This window comes from Sminthopsis crassicaudata, chromosome 3 (assembly GCF_048593235.1).
Source record: "Sminthopsis crassicaudata isolate SCR6 chromosome 3, ASM4859323v1, whole genome shotgun sequence".
In the NCBI taxonomy this organism is placed as follows: domain Eukaryota; kingdom Metazoa; phylum Chordata; class Mammalia; order Dasyuromorphia; family Dasyuridae; genus Sminthopsis; species Sminthopsis crassicaudata.
Genome location: NC_133619.1, coordinates 604,418,059 through 604,445,060, shown reverse-complemented (window position 1 = coordinate 604,445,060; position 27,002 = coordinate 604,418,059). Strand labels below are relative to the sequence as shown.

The window sequence follows — 27,002 nt, the reverse complement described above, 5'->3', positions numbered from 1 at the left end:
AGGTCAAATGAAATAATGTGCACAAGCCATAAACTACTGCACAAATGTCATAATGCTTTTATTCTTTCTAGATTTTAAATTTTACAAAGTCTGTTCCTTCTAATAACCGTATGAAGTAGGTAGGGAATGTTATTATTCCTGTTTTAAAGATGTCAGTGCCTAATGTAGTACTTGGCAAACAGTAGGCACTTAATAAATACTTTATGATTCATTGTTAGTTGATACCCACAAAATTATTTTTAAAGCAACTTAGGGCATCAAGGGGAAGCAGAGTCTGGGGTACCTGAACCCAAATTTCAGAAACCCAGAAAACCCATAGTATACACATATGCACAGAGATACCAACATGCATTTAATTGTGTCCAAACATGTTCACAAAGGCACATTGTTGTTTGTTGGGTTTGAGTCATTTCAGCAATGTCATTCTTTTCGTGACTTCATTTGAGGTTTTCTTGGCAGAGATTCTAGAGTGGTTTGCCATTTCCTTCTCCAGTTCATTTTACATATGAGGAAACTGAGGCAAACAAGATCGACTGACTTGCCCGGGATTACACAGCTAATAAGTCTCTAAGGACACATTTGGACTCAATTTCCTGACCCCAGGCTGGGGGCTCTATCCACTCCTATCTAGCTATCCTTCACAAAGTCATCAACATACATAAACAGACTTACACCTATAACTGGTTCTCTGAGGCAGAGGTCTAGAGAAGGTCCGCTCTTCTGGGAAAGAGAGGGGAGAAACCTGAAAACCTATGATGGACTCAGTAGGCAGGAGGAAGGGGACCCTTTAGGAAGGAAGGAAGGGATTTCTGTGTTGGAAATTTGCTCCCTCCTCAAATGCTGGCTCCTGGTTTTAGGATGCCATGATGACCACTGGAGGGAGACAGAGATGCTGCACCCTGCACAGCCTCAGTCCCCACACAACCGTTTACCATTCTGTTTACTGTCCTGGTCTCATCTCTCTCAGCATCTCTCCTCTGAGGAGACAATATTCTATCACCATACTGGTCTCTAGCCTTCAGTCCCTGCCTGATAAAATCCTGCTCTTCCTTCAAGGTTCAATTCAAGTCTAAAGTCTTCCCTTATTTCTTTCTTAAAGGAAATATACTATTCAGCCCCATCTCCGCAGATCCCTTGGTCCTCTATGATTTCTCGGTTTTCCTATTCTACTTGTGTTATAACAATTTGTGTATATATATATATATATATTTCAGCTACTTGAAAACAGGACTGTGGAAGAGTTTTGTCCCTAATATTAAGCAATGAGCTGAATCCAGCTCATCCAGAGTCCAGAGAGCTGATTGTTAAATTTCCAGGATACACATTTATACCTCAGAAATGGGCAAATGCTATAAATCAGGGCTTAGTTTGTTGATCTGTTGATTCCAGACCTAAACATGCAATGGAGAAAATGTTAATAACGCAAATTAAATTTAAAGATATATTGTACATACATCCTCCCCAACCTGGTTGTTAAATGATTACCAGCACATCTCTTAAAAAAGATCCCAAACAGAGTAGAGACCCAATAAACATTTGTTGAACTCAACTGATTACAGAAGAATCTAATCTCAAACAAAAATCAAGATTTCCATGGCTCAAGGCTATCAGTAATCTTGGTGCCTCAGAAAAATGTGCTTCGAGCTAAAGGAGACAGATCCTTGTAGGTGAAAGAATGTTGTTATTCAGTTATGTCTACCTCTTTATGACCATATTTGGGATTTTTTTCTAAAAACTACTGGAGTGTTTCGTCATTTCCTTCTCCAGCTCATTTTACAGATGAGGAAACTGAGGCAAAGAGATCGTCCAGTGTCTGAGGCCATATTTCAATTCAGGTCTTCCTGACTCCAGGCCTAGGATGCTATCCACTTTGCTGCCTAGTTGCCTTAGATGAAAGAATACTAGATTGAGAATTAGGAAGCACTGATACAGGTGATTCTCTGTGACAAAACAGCCACACTTTAATGGCTGAAATGTTTTCCATTATATCTGGACTCTATACCCCTGCCAATAATGGCACGTTTGCTTGTTAGAATTTTCCAATCACAAGTTCCACCTTTCCTTTGAGGAGCATAAATGAATCAACATTGTTTGCTCCAATCTATAAACATACATAATAGGTGGACTGGCCTGAAGGGTAGGGAACTAGACCTTGAAGCACACATGGAACATAGCTGGCGTGGTTTCAAACCAAGTCACCATTATTTCCAGTTCATCCTGTATTTGTCTTGTTTATACATAGGTATTTACTTGTTGTTTCCCTCGATGGCCTTTTTGTTCCTTGAGAGCAAGGATTGTTTTTTTTTGGGGGGGGGTTGCCTTCTTTTCTATCTCAAGTGTTTGGCACATAATAGGTACTTAATTAAATAATTATTATTGACTGACATAAGGAATAGTGATTCCTGGTCCTGTCAGTAGTAGGCAGTGACAAAAAGCTATCTCAATGGTTGTAAATCAAAAAGAACTGATGACTATGGGATTTCTGAGCCTTGAAGTGAGTGGGTATTTAGAAGAGGTAACTTGTCACATATTCCTTATTTCCTTCCCAGCTAAGAGGAACATTGGTACTCTGATAGCTTCAAGGCAGCCAACCTATCTCTCACCTGGCCAAGGCTTTCTTTGAGTTTCCTCTCTTCTGATCTTAAGTGAATGGCTCTTCCCAGGTAACCTTGTGAGTTTACCAGAGTGAGCCGTCCTGAGAGGGTCACTGTGGCCCCTCCCCCTGCACAAGCCTGCTTCTTTAGAGCTGGAAAGAAAAAAACAGAATGAGGAAGGGTCAAGTTAAAGGTTCTTTTGCAGAGCTATCATGTCAGACTCTGCAACCCTTGAGCTGTCAGTTCTGGTTTCAGAAGCCCAATTGGGTTTCCCATCCAGCCCTCTACAGGTGGCGGGCTAATTGGCTCTGCCTATTTCCATAGGGTTTCCTGGACTGAAAACAGACAGGAGATATTTATACATATTTCAAAGACTGGCTCCTTTCCTCCCCCTCCTCACCCCATCCCCATATACCAGACCACTCTTATTATACTTGCATACAAAAATTTATATAGTTATCTGCTAATAGAGGGCAGCTGGGTGATATGTCAATAATGCACAAAATGCTGGGCCTGGAGTCAGGAAAATCTGAATTTAAATCAAACAGTTACAAGCTGTGTGATCTTGGGCAAGACACTTAACTATTTGTCTCAGTTTCCTCATCTGTAAAATCAGCCCTAGAAAGAAATGGCAAAATACTTTAGTATATCTGCCAAGAAAACCCTCAAAAGGGATCATTAAGAATCAGACACAACTTAAAGCCACTGAACAACAACAAAAAATATGTACACGACAGGCAGTTGAAAGTAATAGATTCAGAAATACTAGTCTTGGCCTGGATTTAAGTCTTGCCCTTGTCACAAATTGACTGTGTGACCCTGGGAAAGACATTAAATGTTCTAGGAAATCTCTCAGACTATGAGTTTGGGAGAAGATGTTCCTCATATAATGAAAACACAACTCTATCTCATCTATATTAATAAAGGTCTCTCCCCCTCCTTGATTTATTGCCCAATGGAATTTCAGTTAACATCCATAGTTTCAGTATAATCATGAAGCAAAAAAAAAAAAAAAAAAAAAAAAAAAAAAAAGTAAATGTAAGGTCAAATTCCTGGCACTTACCAGATAATGTGAGATGCTAAACTCTTTGAAAAGATTCTGGCCCAGTTGGCTATTTGACAAGTGTCTCTTATTTTTTTTATTTTTTTTTTTTTGCTTTCATCCCTAAAATCAGCCAAGAAGGTCTTTTTCCAAGTTGACTTCTTAGAAAAGCTTCCATCCTATATGACTCTGAGCAAATCACTTGACCCCAACTTCCTTGCCCTAAAAAAAGGAAAGACAAAAGAAAAGCTTCCATTTGAGTCCAAATGGTCAAGACTCAAGGCTGATGTCCCCAAGGTTGGGTTGAAGGAACTGTCCATGTTTAGAACAAAGAGAAGGCTCAAGGGAGGACCAGAGAGTCTGTCACATGGAAGAGGGATTGAGGTTGTTTTGTTTGGCTTCAGAAAGTAAAAGTAGGAATGATGGGTAGAAGTTGCAAAGAGAAAAAATTAGGCTTATTGTCAGAAAAAAAAAAGTCCTATCAATTAGGATATTCCAAATGGAATGATCTGCTTTGGGAGGTAGTATGTTTCCTCTTCTCAGAGGGCTTCAAGAAGAGGTGAGATGCATATGAAAGAATGTTCCAAATCACTATAGATCAGAGAAATGCAAATTAAGACAACTCAGAGATACCACTACACACCTGTCAGATTGGCTAAGAAGACAGGAAAAGATAATGATGAATGTTGGAGGGGATGTGGGAAAACTGGGACACTGATACATTGTTGGTGGAGTTGTGAAAGAATCCAATCATTCTGGAGAACAATCTGGAATTATGCCCAAAACGTTATCAAAATGTGCATAGCCTTTGATTCAGCAGTGTTACTACTGGGCTTATATCCCAAAGAAATACTAAAGAAGGGAAAGGGACCTTTTTGTGCCAAAATGTTTGTGGCAGCCCTTTTTGTAGTGGCTAGAAGCTGGAAAATGAATGGATGTCCATCAATTGGAGAATGGTTTGGTAAATTATGGTATATGAATGTTATGGAATATTATTGCTCTGTAAGAAATGACCAGCAGGATGAATACAGAGAGGCCTGAAGAGACTTAAATCAACTGATGCTGAGTGAAATGAGAAGAACCAGGAGATCATTATACACTTCAACAACTATTAAGATTCTTACAAGGTGCTAAGTCACTGGAATGGATATAATTATCTATTTAGCATGGTACTTAACAATTCTCTAGTTCAGTATTGTATTTACTAGAATTCCATGAGATTCACACCCTTAAGAGAGCATACTTTTAAGCAGCTCCCACAAGCCCAGGGAGTACTGACAAGCCCACTCTCTGGGAGGATATAAAGAGCCAGGATTGAGTCAAGGAGAGGACTTCCCGGGAGAACTTCAGGGGACTTTGGAGGGGAGGACTTCGGGAGATTCAGAACTAGGATTGACTTCCAGGAGATCACAAGGCAGAAACCCACAATCCCACATTCTTGGAGACTGAGTCAAATTCATTCCCACTTCGACATGTATGCTGGCTGGAGACACTCGGACAAGAGCTCTAGGAAACTAAAGAGAGAGGAAGGCCTCCAGAAAGCTAGCCGAGCCCCAAGTGAAGGAGACAAGACTTGAAGGAAAAAATAAAGGATCTGGAGACAAGATTTGAAAAGAGACAGTAAAAAACTTTAACTCCTGGCTGCATTTTGGGATTATTGAATTGAACTGAAGCCAGGGCTGCCTCCCAAAGTTCCCCAAAGGATCTGCTCCCAGAGAAGGATTACAACTTAGAGAAAGAGAACATTACAACCAACAATACTGTATGAGGATGTATTCTGATGGAAGTGGATATCTTCAACAAAGAGAAGATCTAATTCAGTTCCAATTCATCAATGATGGACAGAATTAGCTACACCCAGAGAAGGAACACTGGGAAATGAGTGTAAACTGTTTGCATTTTTGTCTTTCTTCCCAGGTTATTTTTACCTTCTGAATCCAATTTTTCCTGTACAACAAGAAATTCAGTTCTGCAAACATATATTGTATCTAGGATAAACTATAACATATTTAGCATGTATGGGACTGCCTGCCATATAGGGAAGGGAGTGGAGGGAAGAAGGGGAAAATTCAGAACAGAAGGGAGTGCAAGGGATAATGTTGTAAAAAATTACCCATGCATATGTACTGTCAAAAATGTTATAATTACAAAATTAATTTTAAAAAAGAAGAGGTGAGATGTTCACTCGTTGGGGAAATATATAATAACAATTGTTTTCTTGGATAAGATGCAATAGCTGGAAGCTAAGCTCCCTCCCAATGATCAAATTTTGTGATGCTGTGAATTCAGCACACCTAGCCAAAAGCCTAAAGCAGCATTCTGCACCTACAGTTCCTTAGCTCTGCAAAACAATACAGAGAGAAATCATCTCACATCTGATATGGGCAAAAAAATCTGGTTATAATTTCTCAGCTTTCAGTTTATATGGTCCTATCATTCTTTCCATTTACAGTATTGCAAATAATGTCCACTAGATGGTGCAGTGGATCTGGAATCAAGAAATAATGAATTCTGCATTCAATACTTGTATAACTGTGACTTTGGGCAAGTTCTGTAAAATAGAGATAGTAATATCTATAATCCCGGATTGTTGATAGGATAAAATAAGAATCAGATGAGATAAACAGAATGAGGTAAATTGCCCAGAGTCCCCCAGCTAGTCTGAGGCTGGATTTGAATTCGTGAAGATGAGTCTTTATGATTCCAGGACTTGCAGTCTATTTAAATGTGAGTTATTATTACTAGAATCAGTTATTATTATTAGAAACAGTATTGTTTTTCTTATCCTTATATTGTTTTTCTTATTGTATTTACTTCCTTTTTGCACCAGTTTGTATATCTCCTTATGTTTTTCTGAATTAGTTATATTCATCATTCTTTTTACCAAAGTAATATTTCATTATATCCATGAAGCATGACTTATGTTGTTTTATATTACTAACAAATTAACAAATGGTTTGCATTTACAAAGAAGGTCAGAAAACAGGGGTGTTGTAATAATGACATTGTAAAACTATTACATATCGCTTGTTAAAAATATAGGTATAATAAAAATAATTATAGAAGCTCCTTTTTATTATTATTATAGTTTTTTATTTACCAGATATATGCATAGGTAATTTTCCAGCATTGACAATTGCCAAGCCTTTTGTTCCAATTTTTCCCCTTCTTCTCCCCACCTTCTCCCCCAGATGGCAGGTTGACCAATACATGATAAATATGTTAAAATATAAATTAAATACAATATATGTATACATGTCCAAACAGTTGTTTTGCTGTACAAAAAGAATCGGACTTTGAAATAGTGCACAATTAACCAGTGAAGGAAATCCAAAATGCAGGCGGACAAAAATAGGGGTATTGGGAATTCTATGTAGTGGTTCATAGTCATCTCCCAGAGTTCTTTCACTGAGTGTAGCTGGTTCAGTTCATTACTGCTCTATTGGAACTGATTTGGTTCATCTCATTGTTGGAGAGGGCCACGTCCATCAGAAGTGATCATCATATAGTATTGTTGTTGAAGTGTATAACAATCTCCTGGTCCTGCTCACTTCACTCTAGCAATTCTTTTTGTAATAGCAAACAATTGGAAATTGAGTACATGTAAATCAGTTGGGGAATGGCTGAATAATTTTTGATATATTAATTTAATGGAATAGTATTGTTCTATAAGAAATGATGATGAGCAGGCTTATTTTAGAAAAACCTGGAAAGACCTACATGAACTGATGCTGAGTGAAGTACACAGAATCAAGAAAACATTGTACAGCAAGATTATGTAATGATCAATTGTGATCTACATGGCTTTTCTCAATAATGCAGTGATTCAAGACAATTCCAAAAGGCTTGAAATGGAGAATGTCACCTCCATCCAGAGAGAGAACTATGGAGACTGAATATGGATTGAAGCATGGTATTCTCATCTTTTTTGTTTGTTTGCCTTATCTTTCTCATGATTTTTCCCTTTTCTTCTCATTCTTGTACAACATGACAAATATAGAAATATGTTTAAAAGGATTACACATATTTAATCTATATCAAATTATTTATTGTTTTGGGGAGGAGAGAGGAAAGGGAAGGAGGGAGAAAGATTTGGAAGGCAAAATCTTACAAAAATGAATGTTGGGGGCAGCTAGATGCCAGCGTAATGGATAGAGCACCAGCCCTGAACTCAGAATGACCTGAGTTCAAATCTAATCTCAGGCACTTAACATTTCCTAGCTGTATGATCCTGGGCAAGTCACTTCACCCCAATTGCCTTAGCAAAAAAAAAGTTGGAAACAATCTTTATTTGGAAAAATAAAATGCTATTGAGGGGAAAAGAAAAGAAAAAGTTGTATCTTACTAGAATAAATAAATAGATAATTGAACATGGGAGTAGCAAAACTATCCTGCTTATCTATGTCTCCTACCACTGAATTTTTTTTTTTACTTTCTTCTATGTATTTTGGGTATTTTCTTCTTCTTTTTTTCTGCATTACTATCACTACCTTTATTCTTTTCCCTTTCTCCAAATAAGACTTCCCCTGTAAGTATAGCTAAGCAAAACATATTTGTTTTATAATGGTCAAGTCAGAAAATGAATGGCTCATTCTATATCTAGACTCTATTGCCTTTGAACTAAGAAATGAGAGGCATTGGTCTTCCTCATCACCTATCTTTCTTTGTTATTAATTGTTTTCTTTTTTCTGGTTATATATGTATATTAACTTTTAAAAAACACATTTCTTTATGAATCACGATGGGAGAGAAAATCAGAAAAAAAAGGAAAAACAAGAGAGAAAAGAAAAACAGAAAAAAGAAGTCATCATCTGTTTTCTAGATTCATCACTGATCACTGCATTAACATTCTTAAGTTTTAGCAGTGCCATTATTGGGTCTGCATCCCAAGGAAATCATAAAGGAGAGATAAAGAACCCACACCTGCAAAAATGTTTGTAGCACCTCTTTTTGTGATGGCAAAGAATGGAAAATTAATAGATGCTCATCAATTGGGGAGTGGCTGAATGAGTTGTGATATGAAGGTAATGGAATAGTATTGTTCTATTAAAAATTCTGAACAAGCTTATTATAAAAAGCCTTGGAAAGATCTGAGCAAAACAAGCAGAACCAGGAATACAATGTACACAGTAACAGCAAGAATGTGCAATGATCAACTATGAAAGACTTGATTCTTCTCAGTGATTCAGTGATCCAAAGCAATCCCAAAAAACTTTGGACCAAAAATGTCATTTGCATCCAGAAAAAGATTTAAGATTGGATGTAAATCAGCACATGCTATGTTCGCTTCTTTTCTCTGTTTTTTAAATCTTTTCCATGTTTTTTCCCTTTTGCTCTGATTTTTCTCACCCAACATAATTCATAGAGCAATGTGTATTAAAAATAAATAAACTTATTCCAATAAAAAAGAAAAAAGTCTTAAATCTTTCAGAATATATGGAATCTGTATATTCATAAAGCAATGTGTATTAAAAATAAGTAAATTTACTACAATAAAAAAGAAAACATTCTCAAGTTTTTTATAAGGTTGTAATCATTGTATAAATGATTCTTCTGTCAGTTCATATAAATCTTCCCAGGTTTTCTGAATTCTGCCATAACTTGTATAACTCTCCCTCTCCCATCAATAATAAGATTTAAAATACCTATTCTTACAAAATATGTCTGAGACCTCACATAGTGTTGTTAAAAAGGTACCAAACTCAAGGCTTATGAAATTGATTACTGCAATCCAAACCAGATTAAAATGTAATTGGGTAATGTTTTATAAAATAAACTAAAAATACAACACAACATCGCTAATGTTAATTTGTGGTTTTCTAAGTTAATATGCAGTTTCTATTTGAGTCTTTCATCATTAGGATAGTGGATAGAGAGCTAAACTTACAACCAAGGAATCCTTAATTCAAACTCCTTCTCTGATATACTGTGGCTTTGTGACCCTAAGCAAGTCACCTTACCTCGCAGAGCACTAGACAACCCTCTAACTCCATGCATTACAGACATGGTGCTAAAGGATTTTCCTCACTGGGAGTTCTCCAAACTATGGAAATAGTGTGGGCCTAGGCCCAGTCCCTATATAGATCTTTTACTGACCTCACCAGGTATAATCCTAGCCAAGAACTCCTATATGTGAAGTCATATTAGCTCCCTAACCAATATACTATTTTTTTTTTTTTTGGCAAGGCAATTAGGGTTAAGTGATTTGCCCAGGATCATACAGCTAGGAAGTATTAAGTGTCTGAGGCAGGATTTGAACTCAGATTTTCCTGACTGTAGGATTGGTGCTCTATCCATGTCCCACCAATATACTTCTTGCTCTTTTGAAACCCTTGCCTCTGTTAGAAGCACGAGATAAAGCACCAACAATAGTGGGACAATTTGGGTATGGAACATTGCGCACCTGTCAAGATTCCATTGATATTTTGCTTAGTTTTTCTTGGTAGTCTTTTTAGTCCCAACCCCCATTTCTTTTTTCTTTGTTAGGTCTGGCTCTCCAGAGAGCAGAAGAGAGGGACGTATAGGTGGAAATTAAAAGCAAAAGACACCAATAATTTTTTAAAAGGAAATACGCCACTTTTGCTCCTCTGGGCTGCAATTTCTTTCCCAGGCCTTTATAATTCCTACAAATACTAAATTCTTCCTGGCAATAGAAATAGTGCCACATAAATCACTACAAGCTGGCTAATAGTTATCAGTTCTGAAACATCTTGGGAGATTCTTTATTGCATTTATATACCTGTATTCATTTATATAGAGAGAGACAGACAGGGCAGCTGGGGGCTTCATAGTGCACAGAGTGCTAGGCCTGGAATCAGGAATTCTGGTGTTCATGAGTTCAAATCCAGCCTCAAATACTGAGTGATCCTAGGCAAGTCATGTAACCCTGTCTGCCTCAGTTTTTTCATCTGTAAAATGGGGACAATAACAGCACTTATATGTCAGGGTTGTAAAGATTGAGTGAAACGATAGCAAATGATTAGCTCAGTGCCTGGCATATAGTAGTCACTCAATAAATGCTTATTTCCTTCTTATATGCTTTGGGAAGCTGTAAGCCACTTCATCATTGTTGCATTAATAAACAAGGAAGTCACCTACCATCATGACTCCTCTCTGAGTAGCTACGGGGTGCCTTAGTGCATAGAGCTCCTGGCTTGGGGTAAGGAAGATTCAACTTCATGAGTTCAAATCCAGCCTCAGCTAGTGTGATCCTGGACAAGTCACTTAACCCTGTTTGCCTCGGTTTCCTCATCTGCAAAATGAATTGGAAAGGAAAATGGCAACTCAGTCCAATATCCTTACCCATAAAACCACAAGTGGGGTCAGGAAGAATTAGACACAATTAAAAATGATTCTTGCTGATCCTTTTTCCTTTTCCCTCACTGTCTATCTTCAATCAATTGCCAAGTCTTCTTGAGTTGATACCCACAATATATCTCACAAATACCTTTCTCTCTACATTCACACCTCTTATCTTCATCATCTCTTATCTAGGTTCTGCAAATGTATCCTAAATGTTGTCCTCACCTCCAGTCTCATCCCACTCCAAAACAACCTCCATATAAGCCATCAAATTGAAAAACCTAAAGTATCGATCTGGCCAGGAGCACTCGCCTGCTAAGAAATCTCCAATAACTCCAGGATAATATACAACCTTCTTAGGGTGACCATTCAATGAGGGTCCAGTCCTGGGTCCATTCACAACAGACTCTGGTCCCAACCCACATGGTTGCTGAGAGAAACAACTTCTGAAAGTGAGTGATGACGTGGATTGGAAGGCCCTTGCCCCTGTTCAGAATGTTCAGCAATATTCTATTCTCTGGTGAAATGTTACCAAAAAACTATTACACCTGGTGAATAAATCTTTTAATTGACTGCTAGAAGAGGACCCATGAAAGAGAGGATGGAAGAGTGACTCTGCCTTCTAGAAGTTCTTCTAGAAGCAGGAAATCCAGGAATACTAGCTCAGGCTCAATGTGTATACTTCAAAAGGAACTAACAAGACAAATCATTCTCTCTCTTTCCTGACTGTCTTTGAGTCAAAGACAGTTGTAAGCTCCCAATAGGGAGAAATGTAGCTCCAACAAAATGCTGTTCCCACCCAGACCAACATAGTGCCATGAGTGGGTGACTCAGTTGTGTATCTATTTCACTTTTGCCTATTTTTAGACAAATGAGTATTGGAAATAACAGAGGAGACTATAACCTCATGAAAGGTCAGTAGAATCACCAGTGGTCCAGAGCTTGAATTTAACTGGGGTAAAGCCTGGCCAGGAGTATAGTCCTGAGAAATAATCTTTGGGACCCAGGGCAGGAGTGGATCAGCTTAGTAGACAGGATCTTGTATTCTTCAGCAAACGGAGAAACATCCTGTTATCATTTAAAGGTGAATTTGGCGATCAGCAGGATGATTTCAGAGAGGCCTGGAGAGGCTTACATGAACTGATGCTGAGTGAAATGAGCATGAGCAAGATTATACAATGATCAATTATGATTCTTCAACAATGATATGTTTGAGATGAGTCCCAATGACCTTGTGATGATGAAATGCAGAGAGAGGACTATGGGAACTGAATGTGGACCACAACAGAGCATTTTCATTTTTTTTGTTGTTGTTTGCTTGCATTTTGTTTTCCTTTTCTATCTGATTTTTGTTGTGCAGCATGATAATGGTGGAGATATGTATAGAAGAATTGCACATATTTAACATATATTGGATTACTTGCCATCTAAGGGATGGAGTAGGGGGAAGGGAGGAAAAATTTGGTTTTGCAAGGGTTGATATTGAAAAATTTTATATATGTATGTTTTGAAAATAAAAAGCTTTTTTTAAAAAGTGAATTTGATGATTTGAATGTTTTGTAGCCACCAATTGACATTTGAGTTCGTTCTCCCTAGGACCTGAGATAATAGAAGAAACTCCAGTTTGGAGTAAAGTTTTTGTACCTTTTTTCCTGTTACTATCTTTTCATTAAATATCCCTTTCTAAAAGTTAATGGATGTCCATTTGCTGTTGGTGATTAATGGTTAAACTGAGAGTGGAGCATTGATCAATGGTATTGATGTTATTTTCAATTCAGTCATTTTTCAGTTGTGTCCAACAATACAAAAATACAAGAAAAAGCAAAAACAGTTCCTGCCTTCAAATGTCTTTACATTCTAATGGGGGAGAGGTAGCAACATAAATAGATTTTTACATATAAAATAGGAAGAAGATAGTCCTGGAAGGAAAGACATTAACAATTGAAGAAGGTTAACTAGTCCTGGGCAAGCTTGACTCTAAGGACCGAAGGAATTATTCAGTTAGTACAGAAGCCATGGTGAGTTCTATGAACTCAAGTGGTGGGACTCCACTGACACTGGGTGCACCACTGAACATTTCATGTAAGGACTTCTTATAACCTTGTAACATCCAAAGTCAATGGTCTTGGATTCAAATCCTACCTCTGACTCCTATTACTTGTGTGATCTTTAGTGAATCACAATCTCCCTGGGCCTCAGTTTCTTTATCTGTCATATAGACTCTCCTGGATTAGTTGGCCCCTGTGGTTCTTTTCAACTCAAGATCCATGATCCTCCATTTGTGTTATTTTATGTGCTGTGTCCTTGTTAGGACTAACAGTTTAAAATTTTTTTAAACTGGAAATTCTTTAATGGTTGTTTCATTGTTGTGAAAAAAAAAGTTTATAATGAGTTTGATTTATAATGAAGTCTGATAAAGATTTCATTTCTCAAGCATATTGAAAACTGAGTTAAATTTATAGAAATATGAGCCATTCCTCAATTAAAAAATGGTCAAAAGACAGACACGAAGAGTTTTTAGAAAAAGGTATTTGTTGACAAATAAAAAAAAAAATCTCTAAATCACTATTGATGAGAAATGCAAAGCAAAACAACTCTGAACTATTAAGTCACACCCATCAGATTGGCTAATATGACAGAAAAGGAAAATGACAAATGTTGGAGGAAATGCAGGAAAATTAAAACATTAATGTACTACTTGTGAAGTTGTATACTGATTCAATCGTTCTGGAGAGCAATTTGTAACCATGTATATCCTTTGACCAAGCAATACCACTACTAGGTCTGTAATCCAAAGAGATTTTTTTTAAAAAAGGAAAAGGATCTATATGTTCAAAAATATTTATAGCAGCTTTTTTAGTGATGACAAAGAACTGGAAATTGAGTATTTAATAAAGGTGACTGGGGAGTGGCTGAACAAGCTGTATATGACTGTGAAGGAATATTATTATAGTTTAAGAAATGATGATCAGTATGCTCTCAGAAAAACACAGAAAGATTTACATGAACTGATACAAATTGAAGTATACAGAACCAGGAGAATATTGTACACAGTAATAGCAATATTGTATGATGATCTACTATGAATAACTTAGCCAATCTTGGCAATACAATAATTCAGACAGTTCTGTAGAATTATGATGAAAAGTGCTCCCTATCTCCAGAGAAAGAACTGATAGAATCTGACTGCAAATCAAAGATATTTTTTCTTTACTTTCTTTATCTATCGTGGATGAGAGTGGAAGAAGGTATATCTTCTTTCACAGAATGACACATGTGTGTTTTGTATGACCACACATGTAAAACCGAGGTCAAATTGCTTGCTTTCTCAATTTGGAGGAGGGGATGGAAAGAGAGAATTTGGGGGGAAAAAGGAATGTTAAATTTGTTTTTACATGTAATTGGGAAAAATAAAATATTAAATAAGAAAAAAAAGGACAGGACCTTAGAACACAGAATATCAGAGCAGGATATTTGAGGGTGTCAGATCTTACCCATTTGGTCCTAGATAACTTCCATTGTTTTTAATAACACCTCCTTCCTCCACCCCATCCCCGGTAGAGGCTTACAGTCAAAAAGCATCAAAGCATGGTCCTTGAGAGGGGTTATTGTCAGGGGTGTTGTGTCCTCCAGAACAACTCAAAAAGGCTCAGTTAGTTATACCGAAGATACTTTAGCAGTTTGCCTCTTCCCCAGTTCCTGCTTCCAGGCTATTAACTGGCAGAGAGGCTTTCCCCTGGCACTTATAGGCTCAGTTACTGCCCACTGGTGACAGCAGTGCCAGCTTCTCCAGTTTTGGGTCACCTTCCAGACACGGGGCCAGCAGGCAGCAAGGAAGCAGGACAGTATGGCCAGGATACACATGTGGCTAGTGCCCAACCTGCTGGTCACTGTACCTGGGGCACAGTCTGTAAAGGAAAGGCGGGGCCTCTGAATGCAGCCGCATGTGAGTCTTGAGGCTGCTGGTGCTGCTGAAACATTTGCGGCAAACCTGGCAGGGGGCAGAGGGCAGAGTGTCACCTACTTATTGTCACTCTCCCCTCCACTCTCCCATCATCCTCCTTTGCTCCTTTCTCAGCTCCCTGCTTCCCAGCTCTGAAAAGTCCTTCCCTTCCTCTCCTTTCTATCTTTCCTTCTCAAGTAGACCCTGAAGTTTTCCTCCTCCAAGAGGCTTTGATTAATCTGATTCCGTTTTTAACACTGCATTCTTCCTCCCTCCTCCACCTATCTTCTTTCCAGCTGGCAAATGGAAGGGAAAGAAGGAGGGTGTGTGGTCCAGAACCATAAGGGACCTCATGTAGCCCAATTCTCATTTTACAGATGAGGAAACTGAGTCCCAAGGGGAAGAAGAGTGGAGGGCAGGGAATCTCACCGGGCACTGGTAAGGCCGCTCCCTTGAGTGGACCAGCTGGTGTTTCTGCAAGTGGGCGAGCTGGATGAAGTTCTTCTTACAAAGCAGACACTGAAAGGGGCGTTCTCCGCTATGGACCCGGAAGTGGACCTGGGGAGCAGATAAGGGCTGTCTATGAACAGTCTGGAGACAATTTCTCTAGAGATTCCCTGGGTTCTCTACCTTTCATTACATCTCTGTAGCTTCCCAAAGAACCTCTCTATGTTCTCCCCTCAATCTCTTGACCTTCCCTTTCTCTCTGGAACATCCTTCTTACCCTCCAAACATCTCCATTCCTCCAGAATCTCTCATCTACCTACAGGGACTTTCTATTCTTTTAAAAAAATTTGAGGGAAATGATGATCAGAAAAGTAATGTGACATATTCAGGCTCATACAGCTAATTTAATAAAATCTAATTAAATAACTAAATTCCAGAAACATTTATTAAGCATCTAATATGTGCATTATTAACATTTTTCTCCATTACTCTCTTAAATCTAAATGATCAAAACAGTAAATCATAACGCTGATTTGTAGTGTTTGCCATTTTCTAAGGTGTAAATGCTCACACTTAAAATTTAACAATCAGTTCTTAGGAGCTAGTTCCAGCACATCCATGTAATTAGCTCTAATCATTTATGCATTTGTACCTTTGGAGATATTTTCTTGCATCCATAGCACCCAGCCTCTATCAATCCCATAGGTTAGGATCTAACCAACCAGGATTGACTTCTGTGCCTCCAGTCCTTCCACCCCCTCCCATGGCCTTTCCATCTCATGTTCTAGTAGCTATCCCCACCCTCCAAATCTCCCTTACTATTCTTCTTCCCTCTCTCTTCTCCTTTTTCACAATTCTCCTTGGTGGAGGTTGGAAGTAGAGAGAAGAGGGGATAATGTATTCAGCTGGTTTAGGATGGCTGAGACTATAGAAATGGCTTTGGGATCCAAGGAGGAAGCAGAGAAGTTGGAATAGGGAAGGAGGTGATGCTGTTTGCTACCTTGAAGTTGGAGCGCTGTCTGAAACTCTTGGCACAGATATTACACTTGTACAAGATGGTGCCATTCTCTTTCTTCAGCAGACAGGGCAGGACTGTGTTGCCCAAGGTGGGGATCCTACCAGCTTTACCTGTAGAGCAGCACTGGGAAGGTGAAAAGCTCTCATTCTGGGCCTCAGCTGTGGGCCACAGCCCAGCAGGTAAGGGCGAAGAGAGGGTCTGCCAAGGTGCTAGGTACAGAGGAGAGTGAGCATCAAGGGAGTATGGCCCATCAGGGAGCATCACTGGGACAGCCCTGGTGGGATGGGAGGTGGCAGGGGATGGGAGAAGGAGGAGGGGGTAGTGGGGATAAGTGAAGAGGCATGTATCCAGTGAAGATAAGGGTTTCCTGGGAGAGAGAAGGGGGAAGGAAGGGCATGGGGGGTGGGGACTCAATGGGAACTTTATGTTGAGGGGGTTGGAAGCTGGGCTGGAATGTGAAATAGGAGAGTGGGGGCTCCTTTGGATCATCTCCATGTCTGGGTCCTCAACATGAGGTTCACTCTCTGCTTTCTTCTTAACCGCAAGGCAATCAGATGTGAATTTAGGGTCATCAATGGAGCCCAGAATTGACCCTGAAGACTTGTGCTCTAGGGGAAAAGGAGAGACTGAATGGGAAAAGGTAGGGGTGAAAAAGAAACATGGTGGTCAGAACCAGGAACTCCATGTGGGAAGCCTTTCCCTTCATCTGTATCCATCCCACCATGCAAAGCAGATCATTCCAGTGCATTAAAAGTCTGGAGACCAGACTGGCTCTGCAACAAACCAATTCAGTAACCTTAGACAACTTCCTCTCCCCAAGGCTCCTCCCAATTCTGACATTCTGTCTTCTAAGACCATGTCTAGCATTCACATTCTAGGTCTTTTGCTCTAAATTCTATTTCCCTGCTTTGACATTCTATGTTCTAAAGTCATTGTGTCCTAAGATCTCTCCCAGTTCTAACATTCTATGTTCTAAGGGCCCTCCCAGCTCTGACCTCCTGGGTTCTAAGGACCCTCCCAGCCCTGACATCCCGGGTTCTAAGGGCCCTCCCAACTCTGACCTCCTGGGTTCTAAGGGCCCTCCCAGCTCTTACATCCCATGTTCCACCCCCAGTTTTGATAATTTGTTCTAAGATGTTCCTTCCTCATTTTCCAGTCCAGAAGAAAGGAAATGGAGAACATGGGTCATGCCCCTAGCCAAGGAATCAGGAGGGCAGCGGGCAGGAATCTCATAGCTCTAACTGTGTCCGTTTTTCCCTCAATAAGCTCTCATCCTCCTGATTCATCCCAGTGAGCTACCATCTACTCTCCAAGACTCTGTTGTTGCACTGAGCCTCTATCCCCAGATTCCTCTTAATCCAACAATTCTTTCTAATGCTCTTTCCTTGATGCTTCCACCTGAAATCTAGAGAGGAAAAAAAGCGACCCTCCCCACAATGAACACCAGAGTCTGACCTCCCAGGGCAGTAGCCATCAGGTTGGGCCTCAGGCTGCAGGTGTGGAGGTTCAAGTGCTGCGGGCAGGCCAGCAGGGTGGGCAAAGCAGAGACTGGCTTTGTAGAGCACATCCAGTTAGCACAATGAGAATTTGCAGCATCTGTCCCAGGAAGAAACTCCTTAAAGGACAAGTAAACCTGAAAGCAAAGGGAGGGGAACTGAGACTGGCTGGCTGGCACCTCTGGGTCCCTTGGGCATTTTATAAGGCTCCCAGGGCCAGAAAGGACTTTTTCCAGAGTCACAGGACTTAGCTCTCATTAGAAGCCCTTCTCCTGACACCCTCATCCTCACAAGTCTGTGCTGGGAGTTATTAGTTCCTGAGATGGAAGTGAAGTGTGTGTGTGGAGAAGGTTGGGTAACAGGAAAATGGCCACATTTCAGGACCTCTCTATTTACTGAAAAACCCGTGGGTATCCCCAGTGGATCCTCCTAATTGTCTGAGAATATCTCCCCACAACATCCTTCCCTCAAACTTCCCATTTTTCCTTTCCTCATGATTTCCAAAAAAAAACCCTCTTGGGTCCTTGATAGCCCTATACCTATCCCAAATCCTCCTCATCCTCCTACCCTTCCTATGCTTGCCTCCCAACCTCAGACCTACTAACCCTAATACTTCCCATCTTTCCCTCTGAGGATCGCCCTATCTTAGCCTCCCAGCTTCAGACCTTCTATCCCTAATCCTTCCCATCCCTCTCTCTGCTAGCCCTAGACTTCCACATTATTCCTTGGACTCCTCTGGATCTTTTTCTTTCCCAAGACTTTTCATCCCTGTGAAAATGACTTTCTCCCCACCAAGACCTTCTTGTCTTCTTCCAGAACTCTTTTCCTCCCTCCCAGAACTTTCTCATCTCCCTCTAAAACCTTCCATTCCTTTACCCCATTCCCTAACAACCTCCTTCCCACTTTTCCAAACTTCAGAACCTATTACTACCAAAAAATCTCCCCTCCCAACCCCCAACCACAGCACAGATCCTTCTTTTTCCAGTAAGCTCATTAGCTCTGACCAAAGGGATGGGAAGAATGATGAGCCATGGACTTGGACAATGGCTTCTTCCCATTTGAATCCATCTCCTGGGTGAGAAGACCTCAGGTGTCTACAGGTAGCTAATTAGCACTGGGCCTAGAGTCAGGAAGACCTAACTTCAAATGCTGTTTTAGACTTACCTGCTATGTGACCCCAAGCAAGTCACCTAACTCTGTTTGTCTCAGTTTCATCAATTATAAAATGTGAATAATACTAGCACATATTTCCTACAGTTGTTATAAAGATAAAAAATAAGATAATATCTGTAAAGTGCTTAGCAAAATGCCTGGCACACAGTGGCTACTCCATAAATGCTTCTTCCCTCCCTAGTCAATCAGACCCAAGCTTCAAGGGAAGGAGACAGATCCCATAATTTGGCTTCTTGTGATCCCCATTCCTGGACCTTTTTACTATCCTGAGTCTACTCTACCCCACCCATTCCCAACTCAGCCATCCTTAGAGGAAAGAAGGAGTTTTTTAATCTGTTAGCCTAAGAGCCAGAAAACTCTCAGCAGAAAACCACAGGAAGATTTAAGTCTATTCTCATCCCCAGTACCTTTGTCATGCCCTTCCTCCAAACATTCTCATGACACACTATCATGATTGATTATGTCTGCATGAACTGGGCCACCCATCTTTACTCCTCACTGGATATTCTGGGTGCCCTGGGTATGGGCTATGGGCTATAGGTGCAATGTGATGGGGCTGGACAGCTGGGGAGGGGAAGTAAACCTAGTGTACAAAGAGCTAGTCTTGGCTGTTCCAGAATGGATCCACCTCTGACACATACTGTGTCTAACATAAGATGCAAAGAAGATACCAACCTGCATTAGTAACACTACTTTCCTTACATGGGAAATCCCTGAATCACTGAACTCACTAGTCCAACCCCATAGTTTATAAAGTACTTTTTTCACCATAAATCTCTAAAGGACTCACTACAGGTATTGTACAGATGGGAAAACTGAGCCTCAGAGAAGGGATGGTGAGCAAAAGTACCATGGGTAGAAGCTGAGATTCAGACCCAAATCTTGTGGTTCTAGACCCAGAGCTCTTTCCACTATATTTCCCCATCCCCCATGCTGCTTCTCAGAGATACTAATTCCTATACTACCCTTGAATGACCCAAGAGAAGGGGGAAAGAACCCAGACTCACCTGGTTACCTTGACTCCACTGCTGGTCCAAGATGGGAGTAAGGGATGGGGTGGTCCCAAGACCCTTATCTGTCTGATCCTGGCATGTCTGGTGCTGGTACAAGGCAAAGGAAATGTCTTCCTCTGGCTCCCCCTTCATTCTGTCCCTTCCTGTGGAGCACAAGTCAGTACTAGGAGCAGGGCAGAGGAAAAACCCTAGTATATGAGCCAACAGAGGATTTTATTGGCTCATGGATCTGGAAGAGAGTTCTCAGACTCAGCCCACCCTTGGGTTTTGCACCCCTGCTGGCCATATCTTCCATCCTCTTGGACATCTCCCCCTTGCCCTTGTAGCAGGATCCAAATCTGGTATTTTCTGGCCCCTCCCCAGCTCCCTATTCTGACATTTGTTCTCCTTAGCACTTCTAGGAGAAAGACCACTGGGCTCCAGAGCAGTCTTTCCCATCTTGCCAGGCTTGACTCAATCCTCTTCCTGCCCCACCCCCACCTGCTCCCCAACACATCTCAGTTCCTTTCATCCACCTCAGATACATCGAGGACTGGGCCAAGGCTGGTCAATTAAAGAAGCAGGAGAATGTTGGGAGAGAGGAGCATTAAGACAGAGAGATAGTGCCCATCCTTATTTGAGGAGCCAGAGAGAGACAAAATGAGATATCTCCTCCTTTGACCTCAGGGATTAGGTCTGAAGGGGAAGAAGAAGAATACATTGGGAGTTACTTGGGCAGAGATGCTCCCAACTGAGGCTCCACTTCTAGCCCTAGTTCCTCTCCTTTATGATATTTCTTGCTCCCAAGGTCCCCATCAGCCCCAAGGACTTGAACCTACAGTTTTCTCTTCCCCCCCCTTCCAACATCCTGAGCTATACCAGATAAAGCTAAGTCTGTAGAGAAAAACCTGCCATTCTGCACCGCAAAAGAAGAGGAATATATATGGAGGACATGTGGCAAAGAGATACTGACTTCACTTACAGGCCCTCTGGTCCTCTCTGGCTGGACAAACTGGCTAATGGTGGCTGCCTCTGGGCTGAGATCCCTCTATGGTGAAACAGGAAAGAGCCTGTGCACTGAGCTAGAAGACTGGCTACATTTTAAGTGAAGAGGAAGAGGAGGGCAGCCTCAGAGGCTCCAATAAGATTCAAAGAGAGGGATGGCAACCTGCCCCTTCTAACTTCAAAGGTATGCTCTGTTTTATAATATCTCTCAGGTTACTATGACAATTCTCCAGTGAAACTTGCTGCTTTCTGGATGGCAATCTTCCTGGGCCCACCAGCACAATGGTTTTAGCCATTTGGGGGCACCGGGCAACTAACTGGACAGGGTAGGACCCAAGCAGCTGAGCTGATGAGAATGAAAGGCAGGAGCAGACAGAGATTGAAAGAGGTAGACATGGAAAGAAGAAGAGGTAGGGGGCAGGAATAATGAAAATAAAGGGACTCTAATTAGAGGCCATCTAGTCAGTTTAGCTTCCTCTTTTAACTCATGAAGAACCTGAGACCTAGAAATTAAATGATTATCCCAGTGGGGACTAGAATAACTAGAGATAGAGAGGGGAGGAAATAGGGAGAAGCAAACCTAGAGAGAAACAATGAGAGAGACAGTATGATACAGTGGAAATGGAGCTAGAAGATTTGTCTTCCCCAAAGTTGCCAACATGGCAAACTGGGTGAGAGGCAACATGATATAATGGATATTTGATTGATTGGTTGATTTCTAGTTACGTTTAAAACAATTTTTGTTTGTTTTTAAAATTTTTGAGTTCTAATTTCACTCTCTTATCCCCACCCATGATTAAGAAATAACATATGAAGTTATGCAAAACATTTCCATAAAAGTCATATTGTGAAGTAAAACATAAGTCCACCCTAATGAAAATAAGCACTCTCAAGAAAAATAAAGTTAAAAAAAGAAGAGAGATCGAGAAAAAGAGAATGCTTCAATCTGTATTCAGACACAATCAGTTCCTTCTCTGTGTATGGACAAGATTTTCCATCATAAGCCCTTCAGAGTAGTCATGGATCATTGTACAACTGAGAATAGCAAAGTCATCCTCAGCTGGTCATCCCAGAACATTGCTATTACTTTGTACACAATATATATTTTACTTTGCTTGAGTTCATGGAAGACTTTCCAGGTTTTTTCCCTGAGTATCTCCTGCTTATCATTTCCCACACAACAATAATATTCCATCCATAAACATATGCCACACTTTATAGAGCCATTCCCCAATTGATGTGCATCCCCTCAATTTGCAATTTTTTTCCTGAGAGCTGCTATGAATATTTTTTGAGCATATAGGTCATTTTCCTTTTTTTTTTTAAAGTTTCTTCTGTTATTCATGCCTAATAGTGGTGTTGTTAAATCAAAAGATATTAGTGAATTTATAGCCCTTTGGACTCAGATCATATCTTTTGATCATTTATCAATTGAGGCATGGCTCTTATTTTTTATAAATTTGATTCAGTTCCCTCTATATTTGGGAAATGAGACCTTATCAGAGAAACTTACTTCAAAATTCTTTTTACAATTAGTATTACTACTGTATCTCCCCCATTTATACTATTCTCTCTCCTTTCACTTTCTCCTCAAAAGTGTTTTGCTACTAACCATTCTCTCCTCCAACATACCCTTTCTTTTATCTCCCTCTACCCTCCCATAACCCATTCCCCTCTTATCTTCCTGCAGGGTAAGATAGATTTCTATACACATATTGAGTATGTACAACACAATATAATGGAAAGGTTAGACTTAATAATAGTGGCAATAATGATAATTAGCATTTATACAACACTTTAAAGTTGTCAAAAAACTTTACAAAAGTTAATTCATTTGATTGTCTCAGTGACCCTGAGCTGTTTAGTGCTGTTATCATCTCTATTTGACATAAAGAAAACAGGCATTGAAGTGACTATCTCAGGGTCACACAGCTAATAAGCATCTAAGGCAGATTTGAATTCAGGTCCTCCTGATTCCAAGGCCAGTACTTTTATCTACAGCATCACCTAGCCACCCCCATTTCCACTTTTTAATGATTCTAATTATTAGTATTTTTTCCCCTAACAAAGCTAAAAATCAGCCATTTCAACAGAGATCATAGCTCTTGAAGGTGAAGGAGCCACAGAGACCATCTTATCCGACTGTTTCGTTTGATAGATAAGGAAATTCAGTCCAGGGAAATGAACTAGTGCCATGCTAGTCTCATGTTCAATCTGAAGACTGTACACCCTTTATACTGCTAAATAAAAATTCTAGGCAAAGGTCAAGCTTTCACTGGCAGATGACTTTCTACCAATTCACCTCAAAGGCAGGATTTGAACTCATGTTTTCCAATACCAAGTTTATACCTTTTCCCATTCTATCACTGGTTCACATTGTTACCACTTCTGCCTTTGAGAGCAAAACAGAACAGATCTAAGTCTTTGTCCATGATCATTCTTCAAATATTTGGGGATGATTATAATAACACTTCTTCGCACGAGATTTTCCTCCTTCACATAGGGCTCTCTTGCTGTTTCCTTAGAAAAACAAATTTTGGCTGATAGTGATAAGAAGTCCCAACAAAATAAGGAACATGCTGTGGATTCATGGGAATGGCAGACTTCTCCTAGCTGGAGTTGGCCATTGAGTCACATTGTAAGTGATAAACTAGCTTCAGGAAGTACCAATCAGAGGTACCTGAGACTGAACCCTGTGCCACTGAAGGAGAGCTATAACCCTGAACCCAGACCTATGGAGGCTTATTAAGGAATACCCCTAATGAAGTGTTGGGATTCAGCTGCAGTTTATTAAATAGTCTCTTGCCTGTTCCCAAGAGGAGCCCCATGGAAACCAAGAAAATTGAAATATGCAGAACTATAGAGTGTGTATGGTCTGAAAACTGCCCATGACTGGGAGAGGGCAAAGCTCAATGGCAGATGTTTTATTATATAGTATTTATTGTTTTTTATGAAGTCTAAGCTAAAAGTAGAGTCCTTGTAGACAGCCAAGCATATTTCATCTTTTCCCATAAGAAGCTAACTCCATTATGCTGAGCTTAGGACTTGGGAAATATAGCATAGTAAGGTTTTGTAGTAGGATGGATGTTTGCAACTGAATCTTATTGGGTCTGTACTAGTATACACCCCTTTAGAAAATGAGTCTGCATAGGCCCCTAGAAGGAGATAAAATTGCTACTCCCAAAGAGAGCTTGACATTTGCTAACATTGCTATTCAACAGAGGGAAGAGTCCATAATCTGTCTTATTATTCTGGACTTATTATCCAATATTCTCCTTCATATAGACTTTAGTTCAATTAAAATGATCTTCTTTCTTATGTGATGATCAACTGTGATGGACTTGGTCCTTTCCAACAATAAGATGATTCAGGTCAATTCCAATAGACTTGTGATGGACAGAGTCATCTGCATCCCAGAGAGAGCATGATAGGTGGATGACAATGTAGTATTTTTACCTTTTTTGTTGTTTGCTTGCTTCTTTTTTTCTTTCTCATTTTTTCCTTTTTTGAACTGATTTTTCCTATGTATCATAAAAATGTGGAAATATTAAAAAAATCACACATGCTTAACCTATATTGAATTACTTGCATCTAGGGGAGAGGGTGGGAGAAAGGAGGGATAAAAATTTGAAACACAAAGCTTTGCAAGGGTGAATGTTGAAAACTATCTTTGCATGTATTTTGAAAAATAAACAGCTATTATAAAAATGATCTTTCTGTTCTTCATATATAATATTCCATCTCCTATCTCTCTTCTTTAGCATACCTGAAATGCACTTCCTTCTCTTGCTTAGGCAGTTTTAGTCACGTCTTATTTTTGGTGATCCCTTTGGGGGTTTTCTTAGCAAAGATGCTAGTGTGGTTTGCTCATTTTACAGATAAAGAAACTTAGGCAAACAGGGTTGAGTGACTTGCTGAGTTTCACACAGCTAGTCAGCATCTGAGGTCATATTTGAATTCAAGTCCGGCACTGTCTACTGCCATTATCTTTTAGAATCCCTAGTTTCCATTAAAATTCACTTCAAAAACCATCTCCCACATGAGACTGCTCTACTGCATTGTTGATTCATAATGAGTTTGCTAAAACCCACAAATTTTTGCAGAAACCTTTATCTACCCTCATCTTTACTCATCCTGTACTAGTGAAGTGAACATTCTAAGCTCAAATAAATACACTTAATCCTTTTTAAAATTATGGTCATCTAGATGACATATAGTGCATATACATCTGGATCTAGAAGGCAGAAAGGCCTAAGTAAAAATATGGCATCAAACATCCTCAAGTTGTGTGAGCTTAGGGGTAAGTAACTTAACCTCTGCTTGTCTCAGTTTTCTTAATAATAGCACTTACCTCCTGGGTTGCTGAGAGGATCAAAAGAAATGATTTATGTAATACTCTAGGCACAGTGCCTGACACATAGTAGGTACTATATAAATGCTAACTATTAAGGCTTTATTTTATTATTTTTATTTATTTAAAAAGTCAACTTTTATAGGCTGTCAAGATTTTTGTATCCTATGTTATCTATTGTGTTTAATTATTCCTCCTAACTTTGCCTATCTACAAACCTGACAAGAATATCGCTTGTCACATCATCTTGTCATCTTATCAAAATCACTGAAAGAAAGGTCAGATTGAATAAGGTCAAAGAGAGAACTCTGGGGCTCTCTACTAGAGACTTTCTTCCAAGTTTGCAATGACCAACAAAGAACTACTCTGATCTGGCCATTCCAATGGTTTCAAATCTACCAGGATGTACTATTGTCACTGAGTATTGACACATTTTCCTAATTCCCAGTCCTTTTTTTTTTTTTCTGATTTTGAGTACAGATGCTCTCTCCCATGGCAAGACTCTCTATTTTCTATCTCTTCCTTTTTCTATATAACTTCTATATGCCTATGGAGAAGACTTTCCATGGACAGCATAACCTCAGAAGGAGATTTGGGGTAGAGCTTTAGTCAACCAGAGTGATATCTCCTAACCCCTACTATGCAAAGGATTTCTAGCCTTCCTAGCTAGGAACCATCTTTACAATCATCTTAAGGGGCATTTAAAGGAGCTAGAGATCAGGCCAGGCTATTATTTCAGAGAGAGAAATATGTTGGCACATTGAAAAGAACTCTAAACTGAGTCAGGACATTTGGGTTTTCAAGTTTAGTTCTGCTATTAATTCACTATGTGACATTAGGGAGGTTACTTCAATTCTTTCAACCTAAATTTTCTTACATGTAAAAAGGATTGGACTCCTCCAACTTTGAAGAGAGGGATCTTTAAGTTCTCAGCTTTTTGTTAGCCTCACTGTAGAAATTCTGATCCTCCTCCCCCACTCCCATTTTGTCCACAAGCCCCTCTTTAGAATAAGAAATACTGAAGATGATGGGGTACCAATGCAGGGATCAGAGGGAAAACATTCCCACCATATACTGGGGAGGAAGACCCTAAGTGACCTTGCCGTAAAATTGTTGCACTCTATGTAAGAGCTTCTTAAAATTTTTTTCCACTCACAACCCCTTTTCACCCAAGAAATTTTTATGCAATTCCAGGTATATGAGTATATAAAACAGGTTTACAAATCAAACACTTATCAATAATAAATCATAATTTTGTGATCCTCACATTTAGCTTATCCCACCCCTGGTGAGAAACAAAGTGAAACAAAGAATTTCATATTTTAGGGACCTTTGTATTGGACAAGATAAGACAAATGTGTGGATTACTCCTATTTAAGTTTTCCATCAAATTGCTTACAATATTCCCCTTTTCCCAGCTCTTGGGTCTTTGAGGAATATGCCATAGGAATTCCTGCTCTCCTAGTTCTTGTTCTTCCCCACTTCTAGCCTCTAGGTCCACTATTACAGCCAAGGTTATATAGGGATATCATCAGATTATGTCTCTAGATAACTAAATTTGACTTCTATTTTGGGGAAGGATGGTAGAACTGGTCTTCTGCAGGGGATATGGGAGAGATTCCTAGATCTGTCCATGAAA

At 39.8% G+C, this 27,002-nt stretch overlaps 1 protein-coding gene across 3 annotated transcripts; it reads right to left on the bottom strand.

The window, feature by feature from the left end:
• Nucleotides 1–13,812: 13,812 nt before the first annotated feature.
• On the bottom strand, nt 13,813–21,118 carry ZNF683 (zinc finger protein 683). Of its 3 annotated transcripts, none has more exons than XM_074305718.1 (6): nt 20,990–21,118; nt 20,023–20,171; nt 17,802–17,979; nt 16,329–16,972; nt 15,311–15,439; nt 13,813–14,846 (listed from the first exon to the last, which is right to left on the bottom strand). In XM_074305718.1, the coding sequence occupies exons 2-6, from the start codon at nt 20,158–20,160 to the stop codon at nt 14,826–14,828; spliced, it is 1,110 nt and encodes a 369-aa protein (XP_074161819.1). In that variant the 5' UTR covers nt 20,161–20,171; nt 20,990–21,118; the 3' UTR covers nt 13,813–14,825. The 3 variants fall into 3 exon arrangements, with proteins under 3 accessions (XP_074161819.1, XP_074161818.1, XP_074161817.1); XM_074305717.1 differs by having other exon boundaries at nt 13,813–14,929; nt 16,329–16,954; nt 20,990–21,116; XM_074305716.1 differs by having other exon boundaries at nt 13,813–14,929; nt 20,990–21,114.
• Nucleotides 21,119–27,002: the final 5,884 nt, after the last annotated feature.